General features: G+C 37.9%; 1 protein-coding gene across 2 annotated transcripts in view; it reads right to left on the bottom strand.

Moving 5' to 3' along the window:
* Window positions 1–10,475: 10,475 nt before the first annotated feature.
* The window catches only part of tubgcp3 (tubulin gamma complex associated protein 3), a 47,847-nt gene continuing 42,061 nt past the window's right edge, over window positions 10,476–16,261 (bottom strand). Inside the window, exons 18-22 of one of the 2 annotated variants that reach the window (XM_012956248.3) lie at window positions 15,175–15,263; window positions 14,923–15,054; window positions 13,942–14,082; window positions 12,612–12,728; window positions 10,476–11,377 (exon numbers count right to left, since the gene is read on the bottom strand). In XM_012956248.3, the coding sequence (XP_012811702.1) occupies window positions 11,219–11,377; window positions 12,612–12,728; window positions 13,942–14,082; window positions 14,923–15,054; window positions 15,175–15,263 (638 nt within the window). In that variant the 3' untranslated portion in view covers window positions 10,476–11,218. 2 annotated transcript variants of the gene reach the window in all.

Genomic DNA, 16,261 nt, shown 5'->3' with positions numbered 1-16,261 from the left:
GAAAGTTTTTTCTGGTGTGCAGGGTTTAATTGGGGATTTGCTGGGACATTGACTGAAGCCAGGCCTCCATAGAGGCTACTACCTAAAAAAATAAAAGCACAACATTGAATACAGAAATTTTTTTAAGATATTCGCAGGCCTCAGGGTCACTTCAATACTTGAAGCAAGGACATCAAATTCTTAGTTTGGCCATTAAGCCTACAACTATTCCGATTTAACAGGAACAAATGTCTAAATCTTATGTTGTACGCTTACCTGGAGAGGAAGTCAGATACCACTGAGCTATTTCCAGCTCTCAACTGGAACATGCAGCACTCAATTATTGTTATTAGTTCTACACAGTGTCCTACTTGCAGTATTTCCTTGATTAATCATCATTGGTTTTTGATCAGCTCTGTCATTTTTATTTGGTTGTGACCCAGCTTGTTTCTGTTTCTGCTTCTGGATTATCCTTTGTGCTTGACTTTACAGACTTCAAGCTCTTTTGTCTACTGCTATTTCTGGCCAGGTTCCATGCTCCACACCAAGTGGTGCATCATTGACATTCCCTATGGACATCCATGCTCTGCTTTAGGCTAGCCAGATATTAGTGGGATTACACACTAATTCAGGTATATTTATAACACTTAAAAATAAATATTACCGTAGTTGCCCCCAGGAAATTCTCCAAAAGTGAAACTGCAAGAAAATGTTTCGAACGTACTTTATAACTTTATAAGTCCACTCATTGGCTATTTCAGTCAGAGTAGGGACAGACACAGACTGGAGCAGGTTGCAAGAACACAATGGCAAGGGCAGGCTAGGATTCTCAGAAAAGGTAGAATTAAAGGCAATGCAAGGATTCACAGACTAGACAAGAAAATAGTTCTGAGGCAAGGCAGAGGTAGCAAGAGTTAGGGACAGGCTACTGTACTGCACAGGCGTGTGGGGAGAATTTGTATACTTTGAGAGGTTGGCCCTTTATAGCCCCATTATGTTTATGGGATTTGACACACCCATCAGGGAATAATCAGGTATAACTGGGTCATTATGGTGTGTGGAAGGGCCAAAAAAGTCCCATGAGATAAACTTTAAAATAGAAGACACCTGCATAACTACAGAATGTATTTAATGTGTCTATGGACATATTATTATATGTTAGATTTATTAGAAATAGAACATTTAGTTATATGGAATCCTTCAAACTAAGCATGTATATATAACAAGAATTACAGCCCTCTTCTATCTGATTTTAAGTAATGCTTAAAATGCCGCTCCCTCTTTATTGGTTTGAAATACTTTAACTGTTAAAATGATTGGTCCACCACAAGATAATACATGTTGCAAGTCAAATTGTCAGTTACATACTTAGCATTAATGAAACCCAGACTTGGGGGTGTAGCCTTTTCTTGAATTGCAAGGTATCAAAACTCCATTCAGTTTTCAAGGTTATGGTCCTGGACCACCTGTAAAGATGAGAAAGTGCTTAATGTGTGTGAACAATGCAGTTGTGAGGTTCCCTTGAAAAATGTAAACTGATCTAATCCTAAGCAATTGTAAAGCTTGTTTGGCTATATTTCGACCAAACCCAGGCTAGTGTTAAGATTAGAGCATGGGCTACATGCGACTCTCTTTCCCTGGAATGGGCCTTCGCTATATGGAAGGAAATAGCTGGATGGTGTTGTTAAACTACAACTCCCACAGTGTAGTGTAATAGCTCAGATTAAAGTAAGATGGATGCCAGGAGCTCTTGCAATAAAACTGTAACTCTTTATTGTCCAAGATAAGATGGTAATGGTGCAGGGATAAGTCAATACTCACAAACAGGCAGATATAGCAGAACCCACTGAAGATAACAAAGGAGGATGCCACCGGTTTATCCCACCTCTTTTAGGAGACTGGGCAGGGCAAAGCACCTGTCAGCTTGGCACCACTTTGGATGGTAGTCTGGATAGTTACTCCAATCCTCAGGTTGATAACCTTTAACTTTTGTGGATCTTACAGCCGGGCATGGATTAGGGTTTAGACTAACCTGTATCCTGTCACTTATCCTTGGCCCTCAGCTAAGGCAACATTGCCGGATGCCAGCTGTCCTTCTAGTTGGAGCCTGAACTGCCCTTGCTATCCAGCTCTAACTACCTCTATAACAGTTTCTGCTATTCGTGGTAGTCCTCGTTCATGGGGCCCTGTCCCCGACTTCACCAGAGTGGATGTCAACTCTGGGGCAATGGTTTGGCTTTACTGGGGCCTATTTCTGAACCCAGGCTCAGTGGAGCTGTTCTTAGGGATTCAGAATGCAGCCAAAGGGAGCATATAATGACTATTTTCAAATGCTAACAAACACCCAGAACAAACCCCTGCCAGGTTCACCTCCAACAGGCAGCATAGGGCAGGTAGACTATTGTACACACAGGCAGGGTAGGGCAGGCAGAGTATGGCACACACAGTCAACATAGGGCAGGCAGAGTATGGGACACACAGGCAGCATAGAGCAGGCAGAGTATGGCACATACCTGCCTGTGTGTCTGTGTGTGCCATACTCTACCTGCCCTATGCTGCCTGTGTGTGCCATACTCTGTCTGCCCTACGCTGCCTGTGTGTGCCATACTCTGCCTGCCCTACCCTGCCTATGTGTACCATACTCTCTCTGCCCTATGCTGCCTGTGTGTGCCATACTCTGCCTGCCCTATGCTGTCTGTGTGTGCTATACTTTTCCTGCCCTATGCTGCCTGTGTGTGCCATACTCTGCCTGCCCTACCCTGCCTATGTGTGCCATACTCTCTCTGCCCTAAGCTGCCTGTGTATGGCACACACAGACAGCATACACTGACACAATGTTGGCACTGCTTCTACAGTCTGTCTGAGGTGTGAACAGGGGAACAATGTGGGTGATTAGAGCCTGAGCCTCAGGTGTGAATAATACAGGGGGTGAACAATAGAAACTGCCAGTTGGACAGCCCTGACATAGACCAATAAAGTATAAGGTATAACTGTAAACTGATACAAAGGGCTTTGCCCAGTAACAGTGCAAATCAGGAAGAGGTAGTGGATTAAAGCCATAGGGCAGCTTAACCCTATGGGTCCCTACACAATCATACAGGGGCTGGAGATATCCATTAGAACAACAGCAACATACAGAATATGGCAGTAAATCACAACTTTCAACTAATACCTCAGACTCCTACACATGCACCATATACAGATAATTTGACATTTCAAGTGAAGCATGATCCTGTAAATGATAGGCCAAACTCAATGTCAACCGCTAATATAATGCACAAAGGAGATTGCAATGAAGCCTTGTATTGGTCAACAGTTTTTATTCTCCCTTAGGTTTCCAGTATTGCTTTAAACTCACGCACTTTCTGTTTAGCAATGGAAAAAATACTTTTTGTGCAGGTGCAGTGAGTTAAGCGCTATTGCCACTAAATGTGTCATTATATATTACAAAGTTGAGGCGTTATCGTTATCTAATCATTTGAAAGCTCAGTTTATAAGGTTTATTAAATACAATACAAAGTATATCAAATATTATTACATTAAACTGATATTTTATGACATCTTATCAAGGTTACAAGTAGCTATATATTTTCTACCTAGTACATCACCCAAATGCATTTGGTCCTCAGAGACAGTATCTTGAACGCAATTCGATATTGTCCTAAACTTAGAGACTAACTAAAACAGAAAAAGGTTTAGTACCAAAAAAATCTGGCAAAGGATGGTGCACACTTAAGAACTTCCAGTCTTCAGTCTCCATACAAAGACCACGCTCAGGAGCACATTTAATGAGAGTGCAGCATTTCTTATAGATTTACAGTCTTTAAGTGGCCCAAACAGGTCTTTGTAAATTAAGACTGAAAGCTCTTCTGATTAGTGCTCACCCTCCTTTGCCAGCTTTTCTTTTACCCAGTGAAATAGTTTTCATTAGTGTACTTCTACAATACCATTTTTAATCGTTGATTATTTCTTTAATTGAATGTGCCATATGCCAGAGTTATTTCTTTAAATGTTATCTATACATCCAATTTTTCACTTTTTGTATATTTTTAATTTAAACATTCTTTTTATGTCATTTTCTTAATAGGTGTAAGCTTAAGAAAGAATGAAGCCTTTTTTTGTTTAGAGAATGTTTCATTCCCTTTCTGATCTTAGGGCGTTTTAAAATAGCAACTATTGCATTGCATTGACAGAAACTGGGTGTTTGTTTTCATTCTTTCTAATGTAATCATCCTTAGAATAAAATTGCTTTTTTGCACTAAAACAAAGGGTAAAAAGTTATTAAGAAAACTCAGAGGAAAAGAAAAGAAGGTTGAATAGGTTACAGAATACCACAATCAAAGCATGGATAACAGTGCCCTCCAATGGCCAAAGGAACAAGTTCAGCTTCCTTTCAGCTTCTTACTGAAATGAAAATGATTTTACTTGTACTCTTTAGGAATGAAACAGAGGCAATTAAATGTGATTAACAGAATATTAAATATGTAATTAATATGAAGCCATGTGTATGCCACCCGCAAAGCAACGGATAAGAAGCATACTGAGAGTTGCACATAATATTGGCATGCTAGGTGTATGGCAATATCCGTATTGTTTTGCACAAGATGCCAGCTGTAATTAAACCAAATATCTCACTATTCAGGCTCTTTAATATATGGCTGTACAAAACACTTTTTCGACTCAAGTATTGTACAGCACTGAGTACACAGGAAGCACTGTACAAACAGAAATATATATATTTTAACAATTTATTTTAACACTAGTGTTTCTGTCACAGTGTTTTAAGATCAGAATAAATACAATAAATGTGTAATTGTCCATACCAATTGGACTCCCAAACAATCCTTCAGACCAACGTAAGCAGATAAAAAACTTCAGCGCCAAAGCATGTGGGATATAAGCAACAGAAGAAAATTTGCTTTATGGTCTAGTATTTTATAACAATAAAATTACACCTCTGTGCAATGTGTCTAAGGTTATTCTTTATACCAGTGCTCAGTGAAATCAAACAAAAGTAAAAGGAGAACCAGGAAAGAAATAATGAAAATAGAATCAAACAAGACCAGAGAAATGTATACACCAATCAGCGGATAGAAAGTGTCCACCCTTATAAGATACAGTGGTTATAAGATAGAAAAGGGGAAATGTTTTTGTTGAACTATAATTTCCAGACTTGGTCTTAGTGCTCACGTGTGAATGGATACTCACAGATCATCTGTGGGGTCCAGGCTCATCACAAGTTAATATTAGGTCAGAGATGTTGGTAGAAGTTCCTCAGCATGCTGCAGGCCAGCCTAAACTATAAGCATACAAAGCAGAAAAAGCACAACATAATGTAAAACATATGTAACGCCTACATTTGCCTACAATGTATATCAGTTGGGCAGGTCTCCCCCACCCAAATGGCAGAATTTGTACTGCATATATCCCCTCCGCTTGCCAGCACCATCACATTTTCCTAAAGCAAATAGCAGCTTTCACCCGGTGGCCATTTTTCCTCTGATACATGATCAGATACATTTAAATCTGCAAACAGCATACACACACAGACCCTTATTCAGCATACATTTCATCAAGAATACAGGTTCACACAGGCACAACTGTCTGTGATAAAAGTTCTGGGGAACATGGGGGGGTAAGTTGGGGAACATGTACATTTTCTTCCCAGGTGTTCTCTTTGGCTGTAACCCTATAAGCCTACGTCTGTCTCAGTTTTCCAACATATGAGAATGAAATCTGCTGCAGAATGGAAAAAGTTAATGTAACAGTATTCAGCTAATGAAAGTAGAGTGATTCAGTTATTTTGAAAGTAAGACTTAAAGCACCGTATATATTGTTTGAGGACCTAATTGATTGTTAATGAACACTGATTACCTTGGGCTACTGAGACCTGGCTTCACCTTATGCCCAACAGCAGATCCACCTCCTGCTAGAATAAAGAAAAAGAGCAATGGGCTCAGTTGCAAGAACCTCCCTCCCAAAGGGCATAGCTAACAGAAATGGGGCAGTGGTTTAAATGAGAGGCTGGAATATGAATAGGAGATGGGCTGAATACAAAGATATGTAATAAAAAGGAACAATGACAACAAAATGTGTAGCTTCACAGAGTAACAGTTTTTTAGGCTGCTGGGGTCAGTGACCCCCATCTGAAAGCTATAAAGAGATAGAAGAAGACAAACTATTATTATTATTCTACTAAACTATAAAAAAACAAATAAAGACCAATTGAAAAGTTGCTAAGTATGGGGCATTATATAACATATTAAATGTACTTTAGGTGAACAACCCCTTTAAAGTAAATAAATAAATGTTTCCCAAAACAATGGGACACAAACTGCATTATACCAACTTAAAGGAGAAAGAAAGGTAAAGACTAAGTAAGCTTTATCAGAAAGATCTGTGTAAATACAGCCATAAGCACTCACAGAAACGCTGCACTGACTTCTCTGAAAAAAGATTTTCTGTGTCTGTAATCATGTGCCAGAGACACGCAGCTTTCTGCTCTTTCCCCTCTCCTGCTCCCTCCTCCCTCAAGAAACTGCCAATCAGCAGGAAGCTGACTCATAGTCTTACAAACTGAGTATGTAAGCACAAAAACAGGGAGCACTCACCAGGTAGATTCCACGTTCATAGTGTCCCGTGCTAGCACATCCAAAACGCCCCCAATCCAGGCGTAGCAAAAGGTAACAAAAGGTATAGTAGGATGGAGCACGCCTTTTATTAAACATAGTTGTCTTGGCGTGCTCCAAACTGAGTATGTACACTTGATCTCAATCTCAGTGCAGGAGCGAGGTATTATGGGAACTTTTTTTACACAGCTCAGCATTTTTTCTTCTCGTCTGGCTTCTGATCATCTAAACAGGTGAAATATGGGGAGACTTAAGGGCACTATTGGGACAACTGAAGGTATACCTGCAGCTTGAGATTAACTCTTTATTAGCCTTTCCTTCTCCTTTAAAACTACTGGTTAGGTAAAATGGAAACTTTGTGACCAAAAAGAAAATGTTTTTTGCAATTACAGATATTAAGGTTGCATTCGCCTTCATTTTAAAGAAAATTATTTTGATTCCAAAGTTCTCTGTAGAGAAAGGCAATAACTCCACAGTGAAAGAAATGGTTTTCTTTAGGGAAAAAAACAGTATTGTAGCAAATTCCATCCTCTAGGACAATGCTTTCAAAGCAAAACGATTTCTATTCAGTCGGAAGCTATTAAAGCAGCCAATGAGCATAAATAACATACTAATAAATGCACCAAGGGCTGCTTATCTTTAATACTTTAGGAGAAGGCATTTCTATAGTAAAGATATGAACTGATTTACTTGTCCTAGATTTTGTATTGTTAACAGTACAATATTTTTCACTGTAAAATATCTTGCTATTGTATTTTAGAGTAGAAATGGAAAAAAAAAACTGCCCAGCTGTTGTTCAGGAATGCTCTCATATGTCTAGTTGAATCTTCCCTCAACCAGCATGAGAAATATTTTTTGCTGGCTATTTTTCAAAGGACTTGATCCTTACTTCCTGTAAATAGCTTTGTGCTAAGTATATCTAGTGACTGCATTATATTATGTCTTTTGTACTTCAGTTGATTTGACTGGCTTATTTGCCAGTTGAGAACACATAGTTTATAAAGTTCTATATATGCTGAACATGTATACTGACCTTGGAGGATATACATCTGAATACCTTTCAGTTCCAGGGGCGCAATCCATACCGCTGTCCATTGATCTGCCTTTTGACCATATGGATGTTTACTAAATGCATTTATATTGCAACATTCTAATCTATGTGTATTGTTGCATATGTATTCATTGCACTACTGTAGAGTGTATGGCACATGGCAACTCTTGGGAATTGTTAACCTTGTGGAATCTTTATACATCTACAAGTGCATGCTGAGTGTGCCAAATACATTTATTGTGTTTACACGTGTGTACAGGGACGGACTGGGCCGCCGGGACACCAGGAAAAATCCCAGTGGGCCCCAGCGGCCCAGTCCGACCTTTGTCGGCGCTCCCCCTACTAACAGTTCCTCCCCGACGCGGGTATAAATTGATCGCGTCGGGGAGGACGTCAGGTGGGGGCCCTGCGGGGGGGGGGGGTTAGGGGACGCGGCTGGGGCACCTGCAGGGCCCCTGGGGCGGGAGCCCCGGTGGGCCCTGCACCCCCCAGTCCGACCCTGCGCGTGTAAAAACACAACATTTTAAGTTCAATATGCATCTCTCTATTATTGAGTTTTAGGGACACATGTTTAATGCATAAAAATGCAGCATGTTGTGTTTAATAAAAACACACCAAAGCACAATGATAAAAAAAAAAACTTATGCTGGTGGGTCAGATGCGGCATAATTTAGAAGTAAAGGCTTTAATAGCAAAATATTTAAAAACTTCAATTCAGAGGGGAAACAAGCTGGGTTTAATCAATATAAACACTATAACAGATACTGCAAAACAGCAGTCAGGAAAGTAAAGATAGAAAATGAGGAACAGATTGCAGTAGAGACTAAAACTAATCTCAAAAAGTTATTTAAGTATTTTAATAGTAAAAAGATATGGGTTAAGAGGCACCATTAAATAATGGTAATATTGTGGTTGTAACAGATACAGAAAAGGCAGAAGTACTAAATCAGTTCTATTCTTCAGTGTTACCATGGTAACCTGGGCAAAATCTAGACTTAATGGGAGCAAATTGGCCAGTATTTAAATATATCCTTGGTTCCGTAAAGGTCGTTATTTGTGATCCAGCCCCATTGACAGAGCTATGTACCCTGAAATGTAGTACTTTCTTATCCTATTAAAGCATGGAGTCAGACAGATCTAATCAAAACATATGTCTAATAGTCTATGAATGTCAATCAGATCGTAGCATCCCAGTTGCTCTGGCAAACCTACACATCACTTACTGAGGGTGATCTCAATAGTTCGATCCCAGAAAATTGTTTATTTTAAAAAGCTGCCACTTTTGCCAGTGCAATACATACTACCTACATTTTAGGTGTAGTTTACCCCATAAAACCACATATTTTTAGAATTTATACAGAACATGTAATAAGTCTTTCTAGTCCAAACTACATAACTGCAAATGTTTACTAAATATAAGTTTTCATAAATTTTCTGAAAATCATCTTAAAGCTTACATTTATGGCACTTTGTTTTACCACATCCTTATTTAAGATAAACAATGATAAGGTATGAATACCAAGCCTCTTATGAACAGTTTTATTCCCAAAATGAATAGCATTACCAAAGTATATGGCATGTAAAGACCCAAATGCATACACATTTGCCTGGCTGGCACTTCAACTCCATCAAGAACTACACCCTGCCTCCAAATTATATTTGATAAAGGGCCCAAACAGTAAGTTGACCACATTTATTTTTGAAAAGAATACATTTTGGCAAAATTCAGAAAGGTAATCATCTTCCACATGTTCTTATTTACAAAGTTAAAACCAAGTTTTCAGAGCTACTTTTTTGTATATGGTGCTGCCCCCCCCCCCCCAGCCCATAGATCTGCTATGATCCCTGTCTGCGTTTTAAATGAGGGGGGGGGGGTAGGGTTTTGGAGAAATTCTTTATTAAATCAGCCCAAAACACTAGTTTTTCAGCATATTCCTTCTATGTTTAGATAAGTACAATTCATTAGCAAAATATTGTTTTTCACACAATATGTCCCCTTAAATTAACTGTAAAGCATTTTTGGGGCAAAGAAGCACGCCTAGTAACAGAGGTTGAAAAAAAGCCATACACATTGGTTGGTCAATTGATTCATTAATGAACTTGCTAAAGTAAAAATAAAAAAAAAATATTTAAGTGGGCAATCATTCTGCTGCGTGTACTGCGATTGTGTAAAAGTCATCCCACCCCAAAAAAAAAAAAAAAAAAAAAAAGGAGGGGGGTTGTCAGCTGGTCCAGGCAAGTGATGCAGGAGGGCCACAATTATCAATGGTGGGCCGCCATGTGACCCAAGACAAGTGCGACAATGCGGAGGGCCTCAGAAAGCAAGGGTAACAACAGATGTGGTTTCCAGGTGTCTGCTGCTTGCTGTCTTGTGGAGTAGGGATACAAAGCAGAAGTAGAAGTGTGGCTATTAAAGCCACTAATCTGCCTCTACATCTGGGAGTGCTGCAGATTGTAACATTTTTAAAAAAAAGTCAGATGACTCAACACAGAGGGAACAAATGATTTTTCAAGCCATTCAGTCTTCTGTATGTTAAGAAGAATGTTTGTTTAACTGTGTTATATGGGTGCCATTTTGCATCTAGTCCCACTACTAGTGTCTAAACACATTGAGATAAAAAGAAACTGAATATCAGTGCAAAGCACCAAACACAATTGAAGTGAGGAATTAATGGTTATTCTGGTCTCTTACACCAAGGATTATTTTTTAGTTTGATTTTATGGAAACCTTCAGCTTATCCTTTGGTGGAGCTAGCATTTTTTCTATCATATTTTACTATAAAATTACTAGTAACACACAAGAATAAAACACAAGCTTCAAACAACATTTTTTTATTATTTGCCTAGGTTTAACTCTGTGACGTAGTAAATATAATAAATGAGATTTTGAATTAGGTGGTATAAATACCTTACAAATATAATTAAAAACACAGTTACCCTGACTTCAGGGTGTAGTTACATAAATATTTACAATGAAAAATAGGTGTTAAACAGACAAAGGCTTTATTATTATTCTTCTTTCTTATACCTCTAATACCTGTATATGTGCTCAGAAAAGAACCTGAACATCATGCGAGTCTGAAATATGAAACCTGAAGCTAAACAGATTGATGCAAACAAGAACATAAGTGCATAATTGAGTTTAATTTGTTGTCATTGGCAAATGGAAATCCACACCAAAAATCAAATAGTGCCTGCTTTATGAGGAAGTTTGGTGCAATTAGCAAATGAGGCTGATACAATGAAGACTTTAAAACAAAACTGTGTTCTAAAATAGAGTATGCAGACTGATATTTTAGATACTATAACACAGGCTTAAAAATCACAACAGAAATGTGTCTTTCATAAAAATATACATTACTGAAATTTACAGTGTAAACAGATTCTTATAATCTCTTCCTACCTACAATACAATGTATAAAAAAAGACCCATTTTCGTTCTTTCAGCCTCAAGTGCATATTACGCTATTACACGCTGAAATGTTTGTTGCCTGAATAAATAACATAAGCAAAGCACTGCACACTATTTGGTATGTTTGGAATATTTATTTACAGAGCATCATACATGTAAGCTGCGCCGCCCCCTAGTTCCTAGTGACACACGTAGTCTTGGTTCTCTTGCTTTATAATGTTCATTGAAGTCCAACCTAAAGCTCAAAAATCTCAGGCTTTCATCTGTACTGGTTGTCAGCAACACCAAAAACTGCTCAACAATGCCCTGCAGAGCAAAAACAAATATCACAATAAGATATTATTATAAAGACAAAACACTCTGTGGACTGATCTGTTGAATATTGTTCTATTTTGGCCCTCAGCTGAGTGCTAACTATGGCAAAGTATTCAGAGTCAACAAATATGCTTGTGGAGATGGGACTCATCTGTCTGCTAGGTCTCCTGTTTTTTAGATAACCAATGCTGGTGCATTAGCTGAAATGCTTTTTCCAGAGCATCACACCATGGACAACCAGTTGTACAAAACTTTTATTAGTTATAAAATTGTGGTTCCAAACCAGTGTTTTGTTACGTTAACAATTATGAGGCTGCATCTGTGCTATTAAGCGAGTAAGATGGTAAGTTAGGTTGAAAAAAGACACACATCCATTAAGTTCAACCTTAATGCATATACATAACCTGCTAGTTCACCCAGAAGAAGGCACACAGGGACATAAAGAGCCATTTGCATGTCTACTTTTAGCATAATATAGACAATGAGACAAGTGGTCTGTAATTTTTTATGATGTATTTTCAGTTATTTAGCTTTTATTTCAGCAGCTCTCTAGTTTGGTATTTTAGCTGCTATCTGGTTGCTAGGGGCTTATTTACTCTAGCAACTAGGCAGTGGTTTGAATGAGAGATGGTAATATGAATATTAGGCAAAAAGGCATATGACTTGCTTTCTGTCATTGTTAGACATCAGTTTTTTTCCCCACAGAATAAGGAAGGGCAAACACAACACATGAATTCAGAATTTAGCTAAGAACTATATGTTCTATCTCTGAAGAAAAACAGATTCTGATACATCAAAATGCAATCCTCTTGCACTGTGTGTGTGATACAAAACATAACATTTGCTTTTTGCCACCATATTATAAGGAAAAGTAATTATGTGCTGAAAGCAGATATAAAATGTAGGGGTATGCGTTATGCAGTCACTGCTATGAATTAAACCCTATTTCGTGACAGTACGCACTCTATTTTCCACACCTCAGTATTCTTAGGCAGACCTATCTCCAAACAATTCTAACACGTTACATAAATATAAATACACACTAATCTCCTTACAATTTTACTTTCACTTTTAAAAAAAAGCATAAAGCGCATACTGGAGAAAACAACGGAGACTGCTGTGCTAATGAAGCTATTTAACAGAAGGGACACATTACTGCTAAATAAACATGCTGCTTTATCAGCCAATTACACATAGAATCTATGTTCCTAATAAATGTAAGTACCTGATAGAAATGAGTGAGAATTCTCAGCTGAGAGCGCATCTTCGGTATTGATTCTTGAAATTCCTGAACCCTTTTGTTCTCTTCTTCTTCTTCTGCTGCAGTAACTCCCCACTGTCCCTAAAGTAAAGACATTCAGAAATTATCCACAATGAACTGACACAACCCACTGGGACATCATTAGATTAGGTTTCCTTATTTTGCCCTTTATCAAAAGACACTCTATGCAATGTCTTAGATAAAATATTCCTTAATACTTTGACAAGACGTCTTTCACCTGTACAGATCAAGTGATCCTCCTGTATTTTAAGAAACACAGAAGATTAAAGGAGAAGGAAAGGTAAAAATGAAGTAAGGTTTATCAGAAGGGTCTATGTAAAGTACAGTCATAAGCACTCACAGAAAAGCTGATCTGAATCCTCTGTGAAAAGAAACACCACGGTTTTTTTTTTTTGGTTCCTTCTTTTCTGTACACATAAGCTTCTGTGTCAGACTTCCTGCTCTCAGCAAAGTGCTTCAGGGCACAGCATGAGCCTGTGCAGCTTCCTCCTCTCTCCACTTCCTTTCTCCTCCTCCCCCTCCCATCCCTGCTGTATTCTGAGCTTAGAGCACAGAGATGCAGGCACAGAAGTAAAGCCAGACCAAGCTAAAATGGCAGCTGCTATCTTAAACAAACAGAGGGAGCTTTAGGTACTAGGCTACCAGGTATGGTAAAGCATTCTGTAGAATAAATATAGTGGTCTAGCTTGCACTATTGTGAATAAGCTATTGGTAATAAAATGCCTTAGTATCTTTCCCTCTCCTTTAATTTACAAACACTGGGCTGAATTGCCCCAGTGCAGTAATCCATAGTGACCAATCACCACTTAGTTCTGATCACCCTGCAGAAGACAGAATATAGAAAGTAAATGTCTTACCGCACTAACGCGAATTTCCCCAGTGCAAGTAAATAAGCCCTAATGGCTCCACTATACAGATATGTTTGAAGTTTATTTAAGGTAATGTTTATGAAAACGGGTTTAATTTGATGCTCCACAATATCAATACTACTGATACTACTGGTATTTCCATTAATAAAAATGGAATTAAAGTAACATGGGGTGTATTTTACACCTGCATCTGAATCTTGGTTTTATTGGTCAGTATTTTAAGGAGCTACTATGAGTACCAGGCACACAGTCACTAATTTCTTCCATTACTTTCTCAAGTTTTAAAAAATGATTACATTGTGGATTTATTTTGGCTCACTTATATTTTTAAAGTTATAAAATGTCAGTGGAATCAAGAGGAAGCAAAAGTGGAGCAAGCAATGATATCCTATGTAAAGCCACACCTCTGATGCTCTTTCTTTTTTTCGTTCTTCAAACTGCAATCTCAGCTGTAACTCTTCCAATGCGGCCCTGTACAGCGCATCTTGTGCGTTCTGAAACTCAATTATCTGATCAAAAACAGCCCGAAGCTGATTTAGCAGAGCCTAAGGGAAAAGGGAAAAAGAATATCACCGAAACATCCCAAACACAAAACATTTCTAATCTATAACCATATGCAGGAATGCAATTCACTACTTAACTACACCTTGAAATGAAGATCAGAATTTTGTAAGACTTTTATAAAAGGCATCTAGCATAAAAGCTTTATTCTTACACAAAAGCATTCAGTTTATAAACTACAATAGTCAAATTAAAACAGATTTTGTGACTGCTCTGCTTAACCGAAAGCAGTGTACTTTAATACTTTAAAGTATATAAGGCAAGCAAAACATATGAAACACATAAATCAACATTTTTAAAAAAAAAGCTTGTTCAGCACAAACACTATTTACTGAACTTATACTGAACAAAGGAACTTACTGCCTGTTTAAGCAACCTCTTCCTTAAACACAGACAAGCTGTTAAAAAGGACTGATTGAAAACGGCTTAAAACACTACTGTTCTCAGTAACAAATAGTGCCATCAAGCATAAACTGTAACGAAAAAAATTTTCCTAACCCCACCATAAATGCAGAAGAAGACTACAAGTTGTCACCTAGCTAAAGATTTGGGGAATATGAAAAAAATCAATCATTAATACAGGTAAATTACCAAGGATATATTTTACAGCCTATTCATAGCTCTTGTAACAGAAACAACAGAAAATGTTTCATCATTGCATATGGATAAACCAGCAGCAACAAAGGTGTATAATGTAAATTATGGAGCACTTAACGATATAAACAATCTAGTCAGCACATTATACATGAAGAAACAGCTTTATTAAAAATAGTGGTGCAAAAACACCTACATAATATATTAAATAAGATGGAAAAAGCACTTACTCTTGATTCACTATCAAGAAGACAGCGAGAAATAATGGTGTCCAAGAAAACATCATGTGCAGCAATAATGTGATCCAAGTCTTGCGCTTGTAGCACCTTGTTCCAAAGCTCATCCCAAGAGCATTCCAGGACCTGAGGATACATTCACTCAATCAGAAAATATACCTTGTACACACATAGGGGCATTATTAATGAAAAGCATGGAAAGTAAATCTAAAATGATCTATTACATGAAAAGGACCTCAAGAATACCTCAAACGTGATGTAATACTGCATCTGATGAATAAAATGGACCATTTCTGAAGCCAGTATGTGACACTGATGGAGTACCCCAGAGAGCTCTGCAATATTAGCAAAACAAAGTCAATAGAACACAGTTCATCAATCCCATTTAATACTGTACAGTGTTGGTTAAAATGTAAATACTATATATATATGTTATGTAGCAGTGTGCCGTCCTTTGTGTGTGTATGTATATATATATATATAAAACCCTGAGCCAAGGATTATACCATTGAACCACATGTTCTGTTTGCTTTACATAATCCACCATGTAAACCATTCAGACACAGTGCACAGTGGTACATAGGGAAAGCATCCTAACAAAGTGTTTTACTATTATAGACCAGAAAAAACATTTTGTTTAAAAGAAAAGAAAATCATAAAATCTTTTTTGCAGCATTCAGTGACCTACGCACACATATGGAGAGAACAATTCTAAAAATCTAATCACAGAATTTTATTACCCTTCAGGTCTCTCATTCCACAGCAATAGTTACATCAATCCTTTAAGTTGTACAATTCTAAATAAATGGATGCACTTCCTAACAGACAGTTATAAAAATTTTGCTCTCTAAGCTCAGCCCAGAGGTGATTCTATACTCTATACTGTGTATGGGTGCTAGGTCTTCCTTAAATGCAGTCTGCGAGCTTTAGGAATAAGTAAAACTTTATTTTTAATCTCTGCTTTGGCTTCTACTTTAAAACCCAGAGGGTGAGCTTTAGCCTATAGGATAAACCCATGTAAATGGGATTTTTTTTTTTTTAGGAGTTTGGAATCCATTCCCAGAATTCTTTTTGTTTATTTGTATCTGTATGAGGCAGTCTCCTCAACCTTAATGATTTGTTTGTTAAACCACACGGTAACTCCACCTAAGCTTATCAGATAAACCTGCACTACACTGATGAGCCTCTAAAAAGGTGAAACCAGTCTGTAGTTGGGAATCTGATCAGCTATTATCCTGGCTTCTGCTTTAAAACCTAGTGGCTGAGCGTTAGCCTATAGTATCAACCCATGTAAATGGGATTTTTTTTCCCAGAATTTCTTTTGTTTATTTGT

This window comes from Xenopus tropicalis, chromosome 2 (genome assembly GCF_000004195.4).
Source record: "Xenopus tropicalis strain Nigerian chromosome 2, UCB_Xtro_10.0, whole genome shotgun sequence".
NCBI lineage: Eukaryota > Metazoa > Chordata > Amphibia > Anura > Pipidae > Xenopus > Xenopus tropicalis.
This window is presented reverse-complemented; position numbering and strand designations above follow the sequence as displayed.